The following is a 22,581-nucleotide window of genomic DNA, read 5'->3' on the forward strand; positions in this document are numbered from 1 at the left end:
GAGAGGGAATTTAAAAAAATATGATTTTTAGTTCGGATTTTACAATAGTTTTGCCATTAATCTGTCAAAATAAAAGCTTCTATCATTGGCTTATCAGCTCTAATTTGACATAAAACAATTAAAATGAGTTTTTAAATACTGTTTTATATTTCTCAAGATTGTTTAACAGTATATGTTTTGTTTATTAAATTCATTTTTATAATTACCTGTTGTTACCATAGCAGTAAAGGTTTGCAAACTATATTTTGCCCATGTACAGTACCTCATCTGTCCACCAGTGGGCGCCAGCTCACAGGTTGGGAATCAATGCTGTAATATATTTTGGTTTATAAATCAAAATTATGTATAAAACTTAAGTCCTAAGGTTAAAATAACATTAGAGGAGCTCTGCCTTTATGTAAAAAACACTGTTGGTGTTTTGTTATGAAGGTTAGGGAGGGTGGGGGGTGGCGGTGGGGTTCCTCCGACTGACCAAATAAACAACTTCTTTATTACATTTTTTATTTAGGTCCCAAAAAAACCATCATAATAACATTATATCAATAATATTAATACAGAAATTGAAAAAAGGAGGAAAAAAAATAAAATAGCTTTTCTGTCCACAGCCTCAAACGTGGGTGATGGGAAGGGGTCGGATCCTCCAGAAAAACTCTGTAAAGTCTGTTTTTAGGGGAGGGGTCGGGTCGTTGGGTGGTCGGGGTGGATTGGGAGGGGCAAAAGGGGCAAAGGGCAAAGGGGCCAGGGCCGGGGGGAGGGGCCGAGAGGGGGGGAGGGGAGTGAACTGGGCGTGGCTTCAAGCTTGGGGCGCGCTGTCCGTCATTCTGCTGTGCACCAATCAGGAATGTTGAGGTGAGGCAGGGGGTGGTTTTCGAGGTAAAGAGCCGAGTTTCAGTCTACTGCTGCGACATCTGAGGGAGAGCAAACACACAAAGTTAACGTTGTAGAGGGACAGCAGAGGTCAACAAAGGTCATTACAGGTCAACGTCAAGGAGGACAAGTCGTCAGTTGTGACTAAAGCAAGGGCTTTGCCAGCTGAAACAGCCATTAGCTTCTGACCAGCGGCCTCTTTCGCACACAACACCACAGCTTATGTACAGGATGTAATTAAATAAAATTAAATTTGCAACAGTCGGGTGTTTTCCTGGTCAAAAATGTGCCAATTTTTGTCGCACCAACTCGTCGTTACATGCTAAAAAACAAGCCACATCAGGTTCAGAGCGGCTCAGAGCACCAGGTCGACACGAGTTCAAGATCTGGTGAATCACGTTTTGACTTGTAAAATTAACAATTTTATTTGACTTTTCCAAGTTATCTACATTCCCATTTGCTGAACACTTCTGTTGTTGTGTTTTAAAATGTCTTTATATCAGAAATGTGGTTTTATTTCATGTTATTACCTGGAAATGATTTATTATAAATGGGAGACAAGGTGCTCAACTCACATGAACAAAAACAAAAACTGGGTGCTGAATTTCTAATGAAGTATAAAGTAAAAAAAAAAGTAAGAAACACCACTGGCAAACAATACACAGCACTCACAGGTGCCCTTAATTATAAATCTGAACCTGAAAATGACAAATAACATGGCTGACTCCTTCCTAGACATGTTGCAAATCTAATTAATGGTCAATATATTATAATAACTGTGATCTTCACTCTAAAACAGTGGGTCACAGTATTCACTAATGAACTGATCAGCAAAACAGGTTTTTATTTTGTTTTGTGCTCAAACTTTCTGAATGATCCAAGAAAAAGGAAGACGCTTTGTCCATTTTCATCATTTTTAAACCAATTAAGTTTAAATTTACAAGGAATAAAAGAATTCAGGGAAACATGGCGGCGAGGAAATTTGATTAATAATGACTCTGACCTGAAGTGTGACCCGTTAATTTACTGTTTAACTGTATAAATAATCTAATTACAGTGTTTATATCCTGTGTGTGTGTGTTACCTGTTGTGTCTGTGCCTGTGTCTGCGTCTCGGGCCCTCGGCTCGCCAGCCGGCTCAGGATGTTCCTCTCGGACATCTGGAGTCGCACGGCGACCGGCGGTATCCGGGCGATGGTTGCTGGGAGGCGGGTGACATCTGCCTTCATGTCACTCAGCAGCTCCTCCAGCTGCTTCAGCACTGAGAGAGAGACACAGAGAGAGAGAGAGAGAGAGAGAGACGGAGCATTAGAAACTATCCAGGGTTCCTACTCTTTTCTTGAAATCATTTTCCAGGACATTTTCAGTTGCTACAGTCTGACGGACATCACGCCAACACATCCTCCGTCCCATTCATGCTTTGGAGAAGTGGTCTTTTCAGCTTATTTTGTACATTTAACCAGTTTGTGTCTGTTTATTCCTCTCTCTCATTCTCTCTCCCAGAAGTCTGATTTAAAGATGTGCAGTCTATGGCTCCAACTTATCTATGACATAATATCTTACATGCTTAGAAATTAAGACAATTTTAATCATAGAACAACGCAAAAAACATGTTGTTTTTGTTTTTAAACCACACCTACAACAGTTCTCTGTCACTATCTATCTGTCCTTCATCGGAGAAGACAACAGGTCCAATACGGGAAACACTCATCAACTCAATGTCGATAGTTTTCTCGCTAGGATCGGGAAAGAAATCCTTGGTGGGATCTGAAAAAGTCAAACTGAGCTCTGGCAGCTGGTGTCATGATGTGATAAATACTTTTCCAGGACAACTCAAAGCTTTTCCAGGACATTTGACTATTTTTCTCAATTTCCATGAGTTTTCCATGATGGGAAAATTGGTCAACCATTTTCTAGGTTTTCCGGGACGCATGGGAACCCTGCGGTTTTTTTTTTATCAGAGCAGAGCTACGCGGTGTCGCTGTCGTCTCTACCTTTGTGCAGGACGGCGTTGGCCGGTTTGTTCCCGGACATGGACTCTTTGCTGAGGTGCTGGTGGGACTCGGCCAGACACTCCACCTCGCTGAAGCGGGTGTTGAGGGCCATGGAGGGGTGGGAGGGGTCCTCCGACATGTTGAGGTAGGCGGCGCGACGCAGCTGCTCCTCGATCACCAACGCCTGCTCCAACAGCTGGAGGGGAGAGAGAGAGAGAGAGGGAGAGGGGCGAGGTTAGTAAGTAAAAGAAAATGTGAGCAGCATTGTTACTTACGTCTACGCTCACAGCTAAAATCAACCAGATGCGTGTGTGTCGCGTTTCTGTAGCCGATATGTAGGGACGTTTCCATTTCCCGGAATGGTAATGGTAATGGAAACGCCTATGTTTTGAAAAACCTCTCAAGTATCGCTAAAAACATATATACGCTCTCATGAGGAGGTTTTTTCAGACGTATCGAAATAAAAGTGCAGCGTAAAAGTGTGACAGAAGCACTTGTTTCAGTTCACTGTGAGAACATCACACAGCTCATTCAACGTATCCCGGGTCATCCTGAAATTATGTATCCACATTTCATCCCGTCTTACTCGTGGCCGCTGCCTCACATCAGGGCTCTCTGCCTTTGGGCAATCAAGTGCTGCCTTCGTCTTCTGTTAAAAAAACAATAACAGCAACAGCTGAGATCGCTGTCCCAACACCACAGAAATACAAGACGCTTATGTCTGTCTTCCTCAAGGTGAAGTCTGGTGGGACGATAATTATGGGATATCGCGAGACTAGACTTTACGAGAGTTTCTGCTCATTTGGAAAACACCTTTCGATGGAAACACCAAACTTCAGAAATATTGCGAAAATAATAATATAATGGAAACCCAGCTAATGTGTGTGCTTCCACCAGCTGAGGCTGCGCTGCGTCCCGGCACGACGCAGCGATTCAGCAAACAAATCGACAGATCGACAAAAAATAAAACAACTGGTTAATTTTCAAAATAAAATACACAATGTTTACAGCGGATCATATTTTCCTGCGATACACCTTGGTCAACAGGTCAGTTGACACCATGAATGAGGAGATACCGATTGTAAAATCACCAAGGAGGCAGATCGACAGGTCAGCACTGAGTTGTTTTCCTACGACTCCTCTGGATTCGATTAAATGATTTTGGTTTTGTGGTTCTACATCCTGCTATTTTGCAATTATTATGCGCTTATGGCGGCGGAGCACGTAGCAGACAAGCAGCAGCGCAGTCGCTCCGCAGCGTTCCCGGGCTCAGACTCGTTCGTACCTTGAACCTTCTGGCGAGGAACTTGTTCTTGATCTCCAGGAAGTTCCCTCGGTTCATCTCTCCTTTGAACGGCTCGTTGAGGATGGCGAACTTCACGTCGTTCTGGATGTCCTGCCAGCGGGCGTAGCCGTGTCTTAGAGGGGGGCGGAGTCAAGGGCAACACAACTGATGTACGTACGTTATGTGTGTGTGTGTGTGTCGCTACCAGGGGCGACAGGGTTAAAACACAAAAAACACAAAACAAACTTGGCGCTCTAAGTCTGTGGGTCGGTTGTTCAGGTAGGAAAAAGGATACTGTATGATGCCGGCCAGCAGCCAGTAGTCATGGCGACGGTGCCAGATCTCATTGGTCTTCTTGGTAACCGTGGCAGCACGCTCCTCATTCTGCCACAAGGAGTGCAGCTCTGAGAGGAAGAGGAGGAGGAAGAGGAAGAGGTGAGTGATGAGATCAAAACATGACGTTACACTGTCTCTCTCTGTGTGTGTGTTCTTGTACATGCTACGTTGTGAGGACCGGAACGAGTTTTTAACCAACAGAGTGAGGACATTTTTGGGAAGTGAAGACATTTTGGCCAGTCCTCACTTTTTCCAGGGGTTGTTTGAGGGTTAAGACTTTAGGTTATAATTAGGTTTAAATTAGGTTTAGAGTAATGGTTAAGATTAGGTATTTGTTTTGAATGGTTAAGGTTAGGGTAAGGGGCTATAGGGATTACATTATGTCAATGACATGTCCTCACAAAGATAGATTTACAAGGATGTGTTTGCGTGTGTGTGTCTGTGTGTGTTTGCGTGTGTACCTGTGAATCCTCCGTCTGCGATGTTGAACATGAACCGGGTCTTCGCCTTCTTCTTCTCCTCGCTGCCGGCTCCGGCTGCGGGAGCAGCAGCGGCGGCGGCGGCCGTGGCGTTAGTGGCGGCGGCGCTGCCCGTGGACGCTGCGCTCTCCTTGGCGCCGTCTCCGTTCTGCAGCTTCGTCGCCTCCTCCGTCTTCGGCGTCTCCTTCTCCTCCTTCAGTTCTGCAGCAGCAAAGGGAGAGGAGATGTAGTTAGACTCCGATCACAGACGTTAGTTTGTTGTTTAAATAAAAACAACAAGCTGCAGCTTTCTGTACCTTTCTTTTCGTCTGCAGGAGTCGTGTCCATCTTTTCTGTCTTTTCTTCCTTCTTTTCTTCTGCTGCAAAAAAAAGTAAAACATTTAGGAAAAGAACTAAAAAAAGAGGAAGTTTAAAGGGATAGTTCAACATTTTGGCAAATTGGCCCATTGCCATAATCGAGGTAAAATACAGCGACTGCTTGCTGAAAAACTGTCCCTAAGGGCAAAGCGCATCAGCGGTTTTGCATGAATTTCCCTCTAAAAACAACTTTGTCTGGTAACGTTCTGTTATTATCTCATAGCGTGGTGAATGTGCAGGTCACAACTTGTCCACCAGAGCGTTTTGGAGTTGTTGGATTGTGTATTTGATGAGTTTGATGAGGGAAACCAAGAAATCCCATGAGCCTCCGTAGCGTAGCTCTGAGCAGCTCGCCGTTATAAAAACAGCTTGCACCAACAATTAAAGGTAACAAACCTACTGCTATGACTATAGGGATTATGGCAACGGGCCAATTTGCCAAAAACGTTGAACTATCCCTTTAAGGTTGAAGAAAAAAAAAAAAAACACATCTCGTACTTTCACAGATTAAACAAATAAAGTTATAAACCAGAGTGAAAAGTTGAAACAAACTGATGAGGAAACCGTTTTCTTGTTTTTACCTTTGACCTCCGGCTCCTCGGGTTTGACCTCTGACGCCTCCGTCTTCGTCTCCGAGGGCGACTTCGTCTCCTCTCCTCCCTCTGGACTCTTCTTCTCTCCCTCCGCCTCCTTTTCGCTCTCGCCCTCCTTCTCCTTCTCCTTCTCCTTGGCGCCCTCCGCCTCCCCGTTGCTCGGTTTGTCCGTCTCCATCGGCTCCTCGCCGTTCTTCTTCTCCTTCTCCTCCTCCGTCTGCTGTTTCTCCGGCTGCTTCTCCTTCTCCTGCTCGGCCGGCGGACTCTTCTCGTCGTCGTCGGGGATGGCGATGACCTCGTTGGCGGCCTTCGCGGGCTCTTTGCCGTTCTTTTCCGCCTCGGCCTCTTTCTTCGCCTCCTTCTCTCCGTCCTTCGCTGCCTCCTCGGTCTTCAACGAGTCATCGACTGTAAAAACAGAAGGAATTATTATTATTATTATTATTATTATTATTATTATTATTATTATTATAATATACGTTTTAAAACCTTCAATAATAATAATAATAATCCAACTGTAAGCACTTTTAAATCCAGGTTAAAAACATTTCTCTTTTCACATGCTTATAGCTGAGCTCTTTTAAGAATGTAAACTTTATCTATTTTATTTTACTTTAAATTGCTCTTGCTTGTAACTCTGTTTTTAGTGTTTTGTTTGTTTTTATTCTGTTTTATGCTTCTTTTTTTAATGTTTTGTCTTTATGTAAAGCACATTGAGTTGCCTTGGTATGAAATGCGCTATATAAATAAAGATGCCTTGCCTAATAAGAGAACAGCTGTTTTTCCAGTAACAGCATAGTATATACAGGAATCTTGAAGTTAATTTTAATACCTTTTTAAGACTTTTTCAAGACCTTATCAATATTTTTCAATACCTCACCGCCACTTCAAGCTGTAACCATTTACATCAGTGACACTTTAACAATTTTGGTTTGTGATAAAGACTATAGACCACTGTGATACAACAGAATTCAAAATAGGCTAGGATAATAAATCAAAGGCAAAGTTTATCAAAAAAAAAACACATTGCTCCACTCTCAAAAAACAAAAACAACAATCTTCTTTTCTTTTTTTATGTACCGGTTCATCTTTGTTTTTTAATGAAATGAATAAAGTCACACACTTTCACAATGTTTTTTATGACTCAAACTCTTGGACAGCTAATTCAGAAAAAAAACCTTCAAAATTTAAGACTTTATAAAGTTGTGAAAAGACTTTTTAATACTTTTTAAGGGTCTTAATTTTCCCCAAATTGATTTATCACCTTTTAATGCTTTTCAAGACCGCCGTGGATACCCTGAGTGAACATCTGGCTCTGCATTGTGTGTGTGTGTGTGTGTGTGTGTTACCTGGAGCAGGCGTGTTGGGCTGCGTGTCGGCCGGGGTGCCGGTGGACGGCGTCTTCCCCGGGGAGTCGGGCTGAGCCGCCGCCCTCTTGTTCTCCTCCAGCTCGGCCATCCACGGCATCGACCACTGACCGTTCACATGCTCAAACTCCTGCACCTGGAAGAAACACACGACGAAGAAGAAGAGAGGTGTTGATTTTTATAAATAACTTAAATAACTTTTATTTGATCGGTTAAAATAGATATAATCAATAAACAATGAAAATCAAATGGAGCTGAATCAGCAACGATTGTCAGAATATCAGATACATTATCGACACATCAAGCCGAGTCGGTCCGTTACCTTTTTGCGGATGAGGGACATGACGCCGATGCGGGTGAGGACGTGTTGCCGTGACAACCCTTCCCTGGGGACGCCGTCGGCGAAGGTCTCGGCGCCGTCGGCTCCGGGTTCGCAGAGATGACGCATGAACAGAGAGACGTAGGCCCTGAGGGAGACACGGAGAGTTTGTTAAATGTAAAACTATGATGTGAGATCAGGTTTTTTTCTGTTTTAAAAACATTTTGTCTCTGGATTCAACTTCTAACTTCATCTATATGGCACATGTGCAAAACATTAAAGTTGACCAAAGTGCTGCATAGTGATTTACATACAAGACAGAGCATAAAAAAGTTAAAAAAAACGCAATGAGATTAAAAATAAAGTTAAAAAATAATAGTAATAATCTCAAAAAGAATAAAAAGGAGTAACTAACTAAAAGGAAAAAGAACAGACAGATGAAAAGTACAATAAAATGAGAATAAAAACACATTTAATTAAGTTAAATTCATAAATGCAGCAAAAGAGAGGGAAATAAAATGTTTAATCACTGTGTTAAAATAATGAAGTGCTGAAATACGATCCTAATAAATACAGAATCACACATATTTCTTACTTGAACTCTTTCTCAGATTTCCCTCGCAGGTCTCGGACCAGCCACTGGGTGGTGAAGGCGTCCTGTGGAGGCATCCCATAACGCATCACTGCGTTCAGGAAGGCCTTCCTCTGCCGGGAGTTGAAGCCCAAAACCTAAAGAATACAGAAGAGTTAATGTTGAGGAAACATTTAAAAAAATAGATAGATAGTTAAATAAATAGATAAATAAATAAATCAGAGTCAGATTTGAGGCACTCACCTCGATGTTGCCTCCCACCCTGGCCAGCAGGGGGGGCAGTGGCTTGTCTTTGTCGTTCCTCAGGCCCTTCCTGCTCGGCCTGCGGGAGTTGGCTGCAGAAAGAAACGAGCTGTGGTCATTATCTTTATCTTTATTTCAGGAGGAACAAGTTTCCATCTGTCCTGAACCTGTGACATGTGTTTTAAATTCTTAATTTATTTTTATTTCCTGTGTTTTTTCTGTGTTTTTGATGGTTTAGAGTCAAATTTTCCATCCGATAACCGGAGGGAAGATTGAGTTAAACTTAACGAGATCAGCGGCGGCTGATTAAATCTCTGCTGTGACAATGATTTATGTCTTATTGAATTAAAACTTTTATATTTACTTCTATCAGCACATTTTCCTGATTCGGTGTTTTCACACAGACACACGTGGATTAAGTTGCTCACCTTCTGTTCTCTCGTCAAAGTCCTCGTCTCCCTCCTCAGACGCCACAGAGTAATCCGATTGGCCGTCGGACTGGTCGTCCTGCCAATCAGCTGTAGGGTAAAAAAAAAAAAAAGGGAGAGAAAGTTGTTTTTACTCCAGTTTCTTTTGCTGTAAAGTTAAAATATCAACTTTCAACTTGATTCATCCTCACACACCCACCTGTTTCTTTGTAATCTATAGGCTTTGTGCAGTGCACTATGGGTAACGTAGTCTGACAAGCTGTGAATTTTAACAAGCTCTAAAGTAAACTTTCCGTGTTTTCACTTATAGCTGCAGCTTCATTCATCACAAACTGTTTTTTGCACAGTTGAATATCCGTTTATGTTGTTTAGCTGGTACTACTGCATATCACAAGATTTTCCTACATATCATGCAAAACTGGTAAAAAAGACGACAAAATCTTCCTCAATTAGTTGAATTAAAATCAAGATAATAGACAACTAAGTCTATTGTGCCATAAATTAGCCGATAGCTAATCAATAACACATTCATACACACACGTCACATACACACACATAAATGAATAAAAAGAAGTGTCAAAAACTCCTTAGGTTCAAGTGACACCCTGTCCTACCTCTCTTACCTCTGTCTTCTTGCGAGCCGTCGTTGTAATTGACCTGTTTGCGGATGCGTTTTCCTTTGCCGAGGTTTCGGGCGAGATCCTCCTGCTGCTGCTCGTAGTGGTGACGCAGCAGCTTCTCCCAGTAGTCGGGGTCCACGCTCTCCTCCTGCTTGATGATCTCCCTCTGAACCTCCTCCTCCTCGTCCTCGTCTTTCACCACGTACTGAGCCACCTTGAAGGAGCTCAGGTACTCGTTCATGCTCTGCAGCTCCGTGTCGTCGGTGGCGTCCTGGTTTCTGTCCAGCAGGCGGTCGATGGCCTTGTCGTCGTAGTGGATGACGCTGCTGTCCTCCTCCTTGTTCTCACCTGAAGAAAAAAAAAGGAAGAAAAAAAACAAACAATCGAGGGTTAAAACTAATTCGCACAAACAGGAAACGGTTTTTTGTGTTTTAGTCAGCGGGGTGAGACGATGGAGTTGAAGACATGAAACAGGTTAAAATAAGGTACAAAGATGCTACAGGGATGAGGGAGGTGTTGGGTTGCACTAAGTGTTATGAGGATATTGTGGTTATTGTGGTTATTTATTTATTTATTTTTATCTATACTGGTTATTTTTTCCTGTTTCTCTTTCTTTCGTGTGATGATGATATGATATGATGATATGATATATACTAATTTATATACACTACTCACAAAAAATTAGGGGTATAAAGTTCATGCTACAGTGATACGGCATGTTATTCAATAAGTACTGAAACATTGAACAACTGGACATGTGCATTCAACAGTTTAGAGAAGGTTAAATTAAGTTCACCTGTAAAGGTTATAGTGCATTTTAGGTGCATTCTGAAATTCCAAAAGCCAAACATCCCTAACTTTTTGTTTCGTCTTATTTTCTTTTTTTATTATTTTGTCTGTTTTAAATACACTTCAATCAATCAAAAATGACTCACTCCTTTAAAAAAAAAAAAAAGTTTTTGTTTAAATAAAAACAGAGACAAACGTCTTCCCGCCGTCCTCACCTTCTGTTTCGTCCTTGAACAGCTGCTCCGTTCCAAACTTGAGGATGTCGTCCAGTTCCTGTTTGGACATGGAGCCGGTCTTGGATCCCAGACCTGGTCGGACCACCAGGTGAGTCAGCATCATCTTCTTCTTGGCAACCTGGACGCAGAGAGAGACGAGAGTTAGGACGAATATTAAATTAAATTAATTAGATGTTTAATTTTGTCTTCTCATATCACAGACAGAAGGAGCCACCGACCTGAGTAATCCTCTCCTCCACTGAGGCCTTGGTGACGAAGCGATAGATCATCACCTTCTTGTTCTGACCGATACGATGAGCTCTGCTGAAGGCCTGGATGCAAAGAAAATGAACAAATGAACCTCAACACTTAAAACACCAAGCTTCTTGAACTTGTTACAGTAGTTGTGTTTCCATCCACCTTTTTTTATTCGCATTTTCAAAGATTGCGAATTAATACTTGAATGGAAACGCCAGAAATTCGAAAAAAGGCAGTAAATGCGCATAAAACTTTTTACGCTTTGGGTGGGGGGGGGGGGTGGTGGTGGTGGATTTGTCAGAGTATCGATACAATGAAAATGCGACTTTTTGTTATGGAAACAGATTACGGAAAGTAAGTAAAATGTCCATGATGTTGAGTGTCAGCTGAGTGTCAACTGTTGTCATGGACACATTCACGCTCTCTTATGACGTAATCTCACGCGCACTCCTCTCCCAATAGTCGCAAAACAATAACGAATGGAAACGGTCATAAATTTGCATTTGCTTTTTGCGCATTTTCACAAAATCCGCTCTTAAATTCGATACATTTGGATGGAAACCCAGCTACTAATGCTCTCATCTCGTCCTGTACCTGGATGTCGTTGTGAGGGTTCCAGTCGGAGTCGTAGATGACGACGGTGTCGGCCGTGGCCAAGTTGATGCCCAGACCTCCGGCCCTCGTCGACAGGAGGAAGGCGAACTGCTGAGCGCCAGGAGCTGAGGAGGAGAAGAAGATGGATTTGTGTCATTTCTACAATCATCAGCTTCTATTTTAAAGGGATAGTTCAACATTTTGACAAATTCGCCAATCGTCATAATCCCTATAGTCATAGCCAGTAGGTTCGTGAATTGGCGGTGCAAGTTGTTTTGAGCTGCTCAAAACTCATCGAATACACAATCCAACAACTCCAAAACGCTCTTGTGGAGAAGTTGTGACCTGCACATTGACCACGCAATGACAATTATGTAACATTACGACACATGAAGCAAATACTCTATATGAACTACTTTCGCTTTCTTTTGAAATCCCTCCGCCCAGCAGCCATGTCTGGAATGTAGTTCCGGCTGCATTTGCCTCTAAACCAACTCTGTCTCGTAATGTTACATTATTTCATAGCGTGGTGAATGTGCAGGTCACAACTTCTTCATGAGAACGTTTTAGAGTTTTTTTGTGTTTTGTATTTCATGAAGGAAAGACGGAAGTTAGCTGAGCATCTCGCGTCTCTGCCCCTGCCGATCCCCGCCGAACAACTCATCCCTTTAACAACTTTAAAACTTTATCCGTTTGCGTTTGTGCTGCTGGACTCACCGTTGAAGCGATCGATGGCCTCCTGTCTCATCCCTCCTGTGATCCCTCCGTCGATCCTCTCGTACTTGTAGCCCTCGTTCTCCAGGAAGTCCTCCAGCAGGTCCAACATCTTGGTCATCTGCAGCAAAGAGGAGGAGGAGAGGAGATGTTTTGTTGCTGCTTAAGAAACATCCAGAGTCCAGTGTGGAAACACTCTCTCTCTCTCTCTCTCTGGTGTCCTTACCTGAGAGAAGATGAGGACTCTGTGTCCTCCCTCCTTCAGCTTCCTCATCATCTTCTGCAGCAGCGCCAGTTTCCCTGCAGCCTTGGTCAGAGCCTGGCCGTCGTACATCCCGTTGGGCAACTTTGGAGCTTCCTGTTACAGGCAAGAAAAAAAACCAAACATGAACATTTGACACTTTTATTACCGTCAAAATTGTTAAAATTCACGGCACAAATAATGTACAATTTATTTAAGGGTTAAGAGATTGTGGTTATCAATTAAGGGGGTCAAATAATTTTAAAGTTATCAGAATATGCACAAATCAGAAAAGGTTTTGCATTTCATTCAGCAGAGTAAAAATATAATATATAATACGTCTCATTTTTTGTTCTTTTATGTCTCATTGTGACTGTGTGTGTTATATACATGTAATACATATATATAGATTACTATTCCCTAACTAATTATAATATACTGTATATTGAATTAACATAGGGAGAAGGGGGTGGGATTTAATAAGCTCCAGCTTCTTCCCACTCCTTTTGAACATAAATAAGTGTTGAGTTTCGCTGTTGTTGATTTATTTGAATCAAATAAACTCTCATTCATTCATTATTTCAAGTCTGCAGAGAAGATTTGGCTCGAGGTGGATGATGTCGTGCGGGTCGTACCATGGCGGCTGCGGGGAAGAGGTAGGGGTGGTTGCAGCATTTCTTGAGGTCCATGACGACGTTGAGCAGAGAAACCTGGTTTCCTCCTCCTTTGGTGTTCAGGGCGTCAAAGTTTCTCGTCAGGATGAATTTGTAGTACTTCCTGCAAAGACACACACAAACACATTTACAGGGTTCCCACTCTTTTCTTGAAATCATTTTCCAGGACATTTTCAGCTGCTACAGTCTGACGGACATCACGCCAACACATCCTCCGTCCCATTCATGCTTTGGAGAAGTCTTTTCGACAGTTGTAGCTTATTTTGTACATTTAACCAGTTTGTTTCTATGTTTATTCCTCTCTCTCATTCTCTCTCCCAGAAGTCTGATTTAAAGATGTGCAGTCTATGGCTCCAACTTATCTATGACATAATATCTTACATGCTTAGAAATTAAGACAATTTTATCATAGAACAACGCAAAAACATGTTGTTTTTGTTTTTAAACCACACCTACAACCGTTCTCTGTCACTATCTATCTGTCCTTCATCAGAGAAGACAACAGGTCCAATACAGGAAACACTCATCAACTCAATGTCGATAGTTTTCTCGCTAGGATTGGGAAAGAAATCCCCCCCCTTCCTCGCTCCGCTGACTCACTTCTGCATGGGGCTGAGCTCCACTCTGACGATGAGCTCCGTCTTGGAGGGCATGTGCTTGAAGACGTCGGCCTTCAGCCTCCTGAGCATGTGAGGACCCAGCATGTCGTGCAGCTTCTTGATCTGGTCCTCCTTCGCGATGTCGGCAAACTCCTCCAGGAAACCTTCCAGGTTGCTGCCGACACAGACCGAGACACAGACGTGTGAGTTTATTAAATATAGGATCAGTGTTTCTGTAGTGGAAATAAGTGGCTGCACAAGATCTAGCATCATGACGTTGGAGAAGAAGAGCAATGTTAGAATTTATTATAATTTAATGACCCTTAAATCGCAATAATAAAATCAGAAAAAGGTTCTTAAATGCAAAAAAAACCCCTCACTACTCCTGAGCAAATTGAAAATTCCCAGAAATCCTCCCTTTGGGGGTGTACAGGTGAAGTTTCCTGCAGCTGGAGCTTACCTGAACCTCTCAGGTGTGAGGAAGTTGAGCAAGTGGAAAAGCTCCTCCAGGTTGTTCTGCAGAGGAGTTCCAGTCAGCAGCAGTTTGTGCTGCAGAGGGTAGTTGTTCAACACCCGGAAAAACTAACAAGGGACGACACAAACAAACAACAGAGTTAGAGGCCGAGCGACGCTTCAGGTTTAAACATGAATGAGTTTACAACCTGCAGCTGCAGTAACGATCATGTGATTTGATCAACGGCTCCAAAACTTAACACTAAACTGACGTGTGTGCAAATCACTCCTGTTCTTAACTCCCTTCATTGGCTTCCTGTCCTTTATAGAATTGATTTTAAACTTTTAATGTTTGTTTTTAAAGCTCTTAATGGCCTCGCCCCATCGTATTTATCTGAGATTTTAACTGTCAGTAATCCTGGTAGAGCTCTGAGTCTTATTTCTGGACCTGGGCTATTTATTTAGGATGGCTTTTCATACCCAGTAGCGTGATGACACTTATATTTTATTTTATCTTATTCGATTTTGCTGTATTTTATTGCTTTCACTGTTTTTTATTGCTTTTACTTATTCTTCTTTTCACTTATTACCTGCTGTAAAGCACTTTGGTACACTGAAAGGATTGTTGTAAACGGCTGTATAAAAAAAGAACCGTACTTTCCGGACCATAGAGCGCACCTGAGTATAAGCCGCACCAGCTAAATTTTAAAAGAAAATACATATATAAGCCGCAAGTTTTCATGTTGTAACATGAGAAATGTACACGGAAAGACAGTGGGAACTGTGCAAGTCCGCTCGCTTTTCTGCTGTTTTGGTTACGCTCCTCTCGCCCATGTGCATTTTTTGACAACGAAGCCGGCGAAAAATCAATAAATGGAGCGGTGGATAACGTTACATAACATATACGATATTACAGCGTGTGTGTTTGTGTAGTCTTAACCGTCATAAACAAAAAGATTACGGGTTACGGAGCGTGTTTGTGTCGCGGTGTGCAGAGACAAAAAAAAGTAGCGGCTTATAGTCCAGAAAGTACGGTACATTTACATTTACATTACTAAAGGCTTGTGGTGAGATTGTTTCTGCAGCCTGTACCTTGGACTGGTTGTTCTTCAGCCTGTGGGCCTCGTCCACCACCAGACAGGCCCAGTCGATGGAGCCGAGGATCGCCATGTCGATGGTGATCAGCTCGTACGACGTCAGCAGGACGTGGAACTTGATCGACGAGTCTTTCTGTTGGAGGAAATCGACACAGGAGGCGTTAAAACTGAGATGGGATGTGATCCTTAAGAGATTACGCCGCCGCCGTCGTCTTCTCCTCCTCTCACCTTCATCCTGGACGCCTTCTTCCCTCCTCGGATGGCGTTGTCCTCGAAGGAGAACTCGTTCTCCCTGATGACGGCTCTGCTGTCTTTGTCTCCCACGTACGTCACCACGTACATGTCGGGCGCCCACATCTCGAACTCTCGCTCCCAGTTGATGATGGTGGAGAGCGGAGCGCTGACCAGGAACGGCCCCTTGGAGTGACCCTGGAGGGGGAGACGGGAATGTTGCACGTTAGTTCAGGACAAAGTGACGCCTGTTTTTGATTGCAACGAGTTCCACTTTGCATATTTGCTAATTTATGTTTTAAAAATGAGTCTTAATAACAATTAAATACCATAATCAATCATGTTTTTTGTTTGTTAGAATTAATCTGAAGCAGTTTTCCCAGATCACCACACTGAGGGCTCCTGCTGCTCTGACAGGAAGTGTATTCTGGCCTCCCACCCGTAGGTGGCGGCAGCTGCACACGTGATCGGTGTCTGTGAATGTTTACTGTTTGAGATCCAACTGAATGTCGTCAGATTTCACCTGACTAACACAAAATGGCCGGATGGTCCCCAGCCAATAGGACGACAGCTACTCCTCCACAGCTTCACTGTCACTGACACTTGAGGGCTTTTAAAAACTAAATATGAAACAAATTCAATAAAACTTGGCGGAGAAGAAAAACTTCAAATCAAAACTCACTCCTGCTTCATTTGTGCTCGTTGTTCCCACAGTTTCTCATTCATGAAATCTTTCTAAGGACTCGAATTCAGCAGTTTGAGACATGGATCATGTTTAATTACTAAGAAATAAGGATTTTTAAAAATGTTTTTTACAACTAACCACTTCACTGACAGACAAAAAACACTTTATTTTCTATTTCTGCAATTAAAATAAAAAAATCAAGCACTTTCCCAAGTGTGTATAAAACTTTTAAGACTTAAATTTTCCTTTCAAACTCACAAACTTTCAAGAACTGAGAGCTTTGTCAGTGTGTACAGTTTACAGCGTGTCGTGCACCCACCTCCTTATAGAGCGAGTAGAGGAAGACGGCCGTCTGCACCGTCTTTCCCAGCCCCATCTCGTCGGCCAGGATGGTGTCTGTGCCCTGAGCCCAGGAGAACCGCAGCCAGTTCAAACCCTCCAGCTGGTACGGGTGCAGCGTGCCGCCCGTGCTGTCCAGATACTCGGGCTGACGGTCGAACTTTATGGTCGGCTGCAAAATAGAAAAAACACAATAGATGTATTAGCTAATATACACTTTTAGTATCTATTGATTTTTTTTGTTTGGCTTTTAAGTACATGAGCCATGTTAATGTCTGTCACGACGGGCAATAAAGTTTTCTGAATCTGAAACACCTGAGTCTTACACAAAAGTCGACATAACTTTCTACAAATTTTAATTATTGTACATTTAAGCTTTAATACAGCAACTTAAAAAGGTTCACAGTGTCAAAGTTGCTCTTGAAAGTTATGTGATTCATATCCTGATGAATTTCTGTCTGAGTCTGTAAAATCTATTTCAATAAAATGTCTCAGTGTATTTGTTATATTAAAGTTAGATTAAAAATTATTAAATGTCTCATTAAGCTGCAAAACTGGTCTACAGACTGTTCTTCCCTTAAAAAAAAAAAAAAAAACACCTTCAAGGCTGAATCGTGACTCAATATCCTTGAAAAGCTGCCGATCACTTCAAGTGCAAAGCTCATAAGAATAAATAATAAACTTAATTTATATAACAAAGTCAAAAAGAGAGCAACAAAACCAAGGAAACAGTAAATCCCCATGCCCCATGGTGATGTGAGGGTCTAAGGACAGAGGATGTTGTTACGATGCCATGTAAAGCCCTTTGAGACAAACTGTTTTTGTAAAAACGGGCTATACAAATAAAATTGCCTTGCCTTGCCTTGCCATGGTTGCTATTAAAAACAAGTTACAACACGTATGAACCATAAAAACAATATAAACCAACCAACTAGCTGCCTGTTTGGGTTAAAAAGGCTTTTAAATAAAGATTTAAATCCACAGTCGGGACTCACGTCTATAACGGGGTTCTCTGGAGGTCTGTCCGGCCGCTTCACTCTCCCCTTCATCTTTATCTTCTTCGGTGGTCTCCCCTCATCTCCCATCATCAGCTCTCTGTAGAAACACACACACACACATACACACACACAGTTAGGAAAATCAGTGCACATTGCTCGAGGCTGCAAGTGGATGTGTTGTTTACGTTTGTACTTGTACTTCTGACCTGTGGTTCCAGTACTGCACTTTGTAAGTGTCAAACTCTTGTACGTCCATGTCCTCGGCCTCCCAGGTGGCCTGGTCGTACGGCAGCTCCCTCCACTTGATCAGGTAGTGGACGTTGTTCTTCCTGTCCACACTGGAAAATACAAAAAAAAAAAAAGTTAAGAAATAAATATATAACACAAGATCAGGGTACATACAGAATTTTTTAAGTTGAATTTAATACTTTTTTTAATACCGTCACAACATTTTTTAAATACCAACACGACTTCGAGCTGCAACTGTAGTGGCAACGTTTCGAACTTCAGTGTTGGGGGTAACTAATTATAAACAGGGATGCAAACGGGTCAGGACCAAAAAAGAGAGGAATTTCCCGGGGGGGGGGGGGTAGTTCAACCCCAGTAGTTCAACCCCAACCAAGTATTGATTGATTATAGATGGACATAGTTTTCAGAAGGCCAACATTTCTATTTAAAAATGCTTAAAAAAAAAAATTCCTTAGCAATATTTCCGTTTTGGAGATACTGAATTTTAGGTCTTCACTGAATGTTAGTCATAATTATTACTATTAAAATAAACTGAATAAATAAAGACATGGGATGTTTCATTCAGTGTGTAATGGACATATAGGCCTATATAATGTGTTAGTTTCACTTTAATTGAACACATTCTACATCGCGGAGGCGACGTCTCTCCTTCACCTCTGAAACGGGGCAGAGCTCCGTGGAAACACCTGCCTGACACAGCAACGTAGAGAACCGTGCATGTCCGCGGCGCACAGCTCCACATGCACGGGGGAAAAAAAAAAAACGGCGTCGCCGTTGCACCGACTGCTTGCGGATACGCGCCGCTTTAATGAGCGCGCACGTCGCGCGTCTACATTGGAGGTAGGATGTTATCAGTATAATCAGAGACCATGAATGAGTTCGCCTCAGTTTCACGTGATTGTCACTGTCAGCCTGTTAGAAAAACATTTTACTGACCCGAGCTGAGACGCTGAGACCCCCCCCCCCCCCCCCCCCCCCCCCCCTCCCCAAAACAAAAACTCTTCGGATCTGAACGATTCACACAAGTCACCTAATTGGTCATGAAAAAAGCGAGTTTCGCTTTTCGGCGCGCTGTTTGCATCTATGTATAAAGTAACAGATTACAGATTACTGTGTGTGACTAAGTGTAGTAATGCTTACAATTCAAATCAAGTACCTGTTACCTGTTGGGGGTGTGTGTTTAGGGTGGTGACACTCACCATTAACAAATTATATACAGGTGCAGCTCAATACATTATAATATCATGGAAAAGTCCATTTCCAGAAGTAAAGCCAACATTTATTATATTAAAAGTGCTTCTTTTTTTTCTTTTTTTCTTTTTAAAAATTGGTCCTTTGTAATATTTAGATTTTTTGGGGATACTGAATTATAGGTCTTCATTAAAATAAATTGAATAAATAAAGACATAAAATGTTTCATTCTTTGTGTGTTTCACTCTTTGAATTGAATTACTGACATACGCCTCAATAAACTTTCCCATGATATTCTAATACACCTGTACATTGGAAATAATAGGAGTGATAGGGAAGTGTGTGTGTGTGTGTGTGTGTGTGTGTGTGTGTGTGTGTGTGTGTGTTGCTGACCTGTGGTTGAGGATGCGGTGGATCAACAGCCACTCCATCTTGATCCCGAAGCGGAGGTACTTCTCCTCCAGCTGTGCGTACATGGGGTCCTTGTTCTTCCTCTTCAGGCTCTTGTCCTCCTCTCCGTCGCCGAAGTCGATGGGCGGCGGCTCGTCCATGTCGTTCTTCCTCTGGTAGTTCCTGAACATCACCTGACAGTGGAGCTCCAGCTGGTGACATAAAAAACATAAAAACAGGGTCGGATACAGCGTCTAACTTGTGTGTGTGTATATATATACAGCTCTGAAAAAAATAAAGAGACCACTCCAAAATGTTCTTAATAAATCAGCTTCTCTACATGTATGGCATCCATCGATTCCAGTGTCTATTGAACTCCAACACAAGCTCACCTCGCTCTACTTAGCTGATCACCTGAACCAAATCATAGTTAATGAGGAAGAAAGATTATAAATAAATAAATACAAAAACACTGCTGCGATTAAAAATTGGGATTATTCCACCAATTTTGATTCCTAAACTCTTCCTAAGTTTAAAAAAAGTAGTGTTGTGTTGTTTTAAAATGAATATGAACTTGTTTTCTTTGCATTACACAAGGTCTGAAAACACCAGAATTTTTTTTGTTATTTTGACCTGTTGCCATTTTTCTGCAAATAAATAAATGCTCTAAATGACAATATTTTTATTTCCAGTTTGGGAGAAATTTTGTCAGTAGGTTATAGAATGAAACAAAAAAGTGTTCATTTTACTCAAACACATAGCTATGAATAGTAAAACCAGAGGAACTGATCATTTTGAAGTTGTATGTCTGTTTAAGTGTGTGTATTGCGCACACACACACACACCTGGAGCTCTGTCACCCAGGAGCAGTGCCAGTACGACATGTTGGACCATTTGGCGAAGAACTCCCTCTCCGGCCGCCCTGCCAGCGGGGCGGGGTCGGGGGCGTCGGCCGGGAGGTCTGGGGGGCGAGGGACCGGTGTCGGGGCGGGGGGGTCGCCCCACCGCCACGTCAGGATCTTCTGAACCTTCCCCTTCATGGGCGGACACTGGGACAAGAGGAGAAGAAGAAAGTTTCTGGTTATTCATTTGATTTTTATTTCTTCCTCCATATTATATTAAGACTTTCATCATAGGAAACACCTGCGTTTGTTTAATTAGACAGAAAACAGGAAACATGGACGACACACCAGAGATCAAGTGGGGAAAATAAGTATTTACTCCCTTAGTGAAGTTTGTCCTTATTTCACTTGATCAAATGTAAATTAATTTATAACTTTTAAATGACGATTTTATTTCTGGATGTTTCGTTGATATTCTGTCTCTCCCTCTGTTAAAATGAACTTATCATAAAAACTATAGACTGTCCCATTTCTTTGTTGGGGAGCGAACTTACAAAATCAGCAGCGGATCAAATAATTATTTTCAACAGAAAAAGAAAAAAATAACAACAATCTCAACGTTGTCTGGCTGCAGCTCGTGAAACATGAGGATCTGCTGCTTTGAATACATCTATTAAATTCTGGACAAAACTTAAGACAAATAAAGACGTCATCTGAAACTTTGGCGGACTTGTTTCCACTTTCTGACATTAGATTAAAACAATTAATTGAAGAAAAATTATCTTAGATTAGAAGATAATGGAAAGAAACAACCAGGACCAACAACACGAGTGACAGTCGATTAATTTGCTGATTATTTTCTCAATTAATGAAAGCGTCCATCATAATTCTCATTAAGTGCTGCTTTCACACATCTTCATTTGTCTGAACAACAATCTTCAAGCTCAAAGATCTACAAATATAAAACAAAAACAGAAAACCGATGAATGAAAACTGATTGAATATATAAATTAATGTATTTATGTTTTGCTGCTGCTTGTAAACTCGTTGTCCCTGTGAATGAGGGAAACCTCAGTGACCAACGAGTTAAAATAAAAGATTTAAAGGGACAACGAGGAGTTTCTATTTGGTTATAAAAAAGTCTCACGTTAATGTGGATGAATCTACGTTACCCACACTTGTTAATGGGCCCATTTTCGATAAATATATCGTTTTGTCTCTATCGTTATTTTGTTATTATTAGTGGTGGGTAGATGCTGGTCGAGCATAGTTCTGCTTTCGTGTCTTGAGTTTGTTGTGGGATGAAACCGTGACTGTTTCTCGATCACTGATCAAACCCCGCTGACCTGAGCAAACACACAAACTGACCGACTGGATCAATTTCTGCTCAGCACAGAATGAGAAAAAAAAAAGAGAGAGAAAAACTTCCGTGTGAATCAGCGGATTTCTCCCTCGGAGCGTGGAGCCGTGGGGCAGCGACTCACCGTGCAGCGGGGGCAGATCCACTCTCCGTTGGGGATCTCGGGCAGCGGCGGGTTGAGGCAGTGGATGTGGTACGACGACGGGCACGAGTCGCAGCAGAGCAGCTCTCCTCCGTCTTTACAGACCCGGCAGAACTCCATGTGGTGGTCGTCCTCCTCCATCTCCCCGGCCTCGCCGTTGTCCTCCTCGGCCTCCGACACCTCCTCCCTCGCCTCCCACTGGATGCCCTCCTTCTCCTGGGATGGATGGACGGAGACACGGACACGTTTAAGATTTTCATCACAACTTTAAACCACAATGTTCCTGCTGTTCACAACTTAAAATAATTCAATTACCATCATAAAAAACAGCAACTTCCAATTCAAATAAAGGAAGAAAATACTACTGCTACTGTTGTGCTATCAGTTCACTCTATTTCCTGATATTCAATCCATAAATTACATCAATGACCAGGCAGTTATCAATGTTTTAATTTTAATTTAATTTTAACAGTTCTAATGTTTTACATGATGAATACTAACTAATAAAAACATTTCTCTTTTCATGTGCTTATAGCTGAGCTCTTTTTGAGAAGTTAAAACTTTATCTATTTTCTTTTTATTCTTCTTTGCTCTTGCTTTTAACTCAATGTTTACTTTTTTTTCCTCCATTTTTTAAAAATTGTTTGTTTTTATGCTGTTCTTTTCAAATGTTTTGTCTTTATGTAAGCACATTGAGTTGCCTTGGTATGAAATGCGCTATATAAATAAAGATGCCTTGCTTTGCCTTGCCTAATGCACATAGGGAAAAGATACAGGGTTCTCCTATCTAAGACCAACCAGTACAAAACACTCATGTGTCCCTCTTTCAGTCAAGCTCATTAACAAGCAAACATTAACATGTACTGCAACTTTGCACAGCTCAGGATGGGCCGAGGTTTTTTGCACATTTCTGTATGTTTTTATTGCATTTGCACTGATTTTTGCACTATTTCTCATGTTTTCACAGTCTCATGTGTATTTATTGTCTTGTGGCTGTTTTTTATTGTCTATGCAGCAGCACCCTGCGTCCAAATCAGTCTCCCA

At 42.0% G+C, this 22,581-nt stretch overlaps 1 protein-coding gene across 8 annotated transcripts in view; it reads right to left on the minus strand.

Annotated features, from left to right (window-relative positions):
* Positions 1-533: 533 nt before the first annotated feature.
* chd4a (chromodomain helicase DNA binding protein 4a) overlaps positions 534-22,581 on the minus strand; it is a 35,832-nt gene continuing 13,784 nt past the window's right edge. For 4 of the 8 annotated variants that reach the window (XM_085790857.1, XM_085790855.1, XM_085790856.1 and 1 more), the window contains exons 10-39: positions 21,520-21,753; positions 20,039-20,242; positions 19,197-19,405; positions 17,570-17,701; positions 17,361-17,460; positions 16,346-16,537; positions 15,339-15,539; positions 15,106-15,243; positions 14,021-14,142; positions 13,562-13,735; positions 12,923-13,064; positions 12,273-12,404; positions 12,050-12,167; positions 11,333-11,457; positions 10,720-10,812; positions 10,481-10,619; positions 9,480-9,824; positions 8,857-8,946; positions 8,429-8,520; positions 8,189-8,322; positions 7,597-7,741; positions 7,257-7,410; positions 5,899-6,315; positions 5,257-5,319; positions 4,943-5,161; positions 4,441-4,549; positions 4,146-4,278; positions 2,861-3,056; positions 1,952-2,127; positions 534-908 (exon numbers count right to left, since the gene is read on the minus strand). In XM_085790857.1, coding sequence (XP_085646983.1) covers positions 894-908; positions 1,952-2,127; positions 2,861-3,056; positions 4,146-4,278; positions 4,441-4,549; positions 4,943-5,161; positions 5,257-5,319; positions 5,899-6,315; positions 7,257-7,410; positions 7,597-7,741; positions 8,189-8,322; positions 8,429-8,520; positions 8,857-8,946; positions 9,480-9,824; positions 10,481-10,619; positions 10,720-10,812; positions 11,333-11,457; positions 12,050-12,167; positions 12,273-12,404; positions 12,923-13,064; positions 13,562-13,735; positions 14,021-14,142; positions 15,106-15,243; positions 15,339-15,539; positions 16,346-16,537; positions 17,361-17,460; positions 17,570-17,701; positions 19,197-19,405; positions 20,039-20,242; positions 21,520-21,753 — 4,743 coding nt within the window. In that variant the 3' untranslated portion in view covers positions 534-893. Of the gene's footprint in view, positions 909-1,951; positions 2,128-2,860; positions 3,057-4,145; positions 4,279-4,440; positions 4,550-4,942; positions 5,162-5,256; positions 5,320-5,898; positions 6,316-7,256; positions 7,411-7,596; positions 7,742-8,188; positions 8,323-8,428; positions 8,521-8,856; positions 8,947-9,470; positions 9,825-10,480; positions 10,620-10,719; positions 10,813-11,332; positions 11,458-12,049; positions 12,168-12,272; positions 12,405-12,922; positions 13,065-13,561; positions 13,736-14,020; positions 14,143-15,105; positions 15,244-15,338; positions 15,540-16,345; positions 16,538-17,360; positions 17,461-17,569; positions 17,702-19,196; positions 19,406-20,038; positions 20,243-21,519; positions 21,754-22,581 lie in introns of all 8 variants that reach the window. The other 4 variants (XM_085790851.1, XM_085790853.1, XM_085790850.1 and 1 more) reach the window with 2 other exon arrangements.

The sequence above is a fragment of the Trachurus japonicus genome, chromosome 11, assembly GCF_045865225.1.
Source record: "Trachurus japonicus isolate A0001 chromosome 11, Traja_1.0".
In the NCBI taxonomy this organism is placed as follows: domain Eukaryota; kingdom Metazoa; phylum Chordata; class Actinopteri; order Carangiformes; family Carangidae; genus Trachurus; species Trachurus japonicus.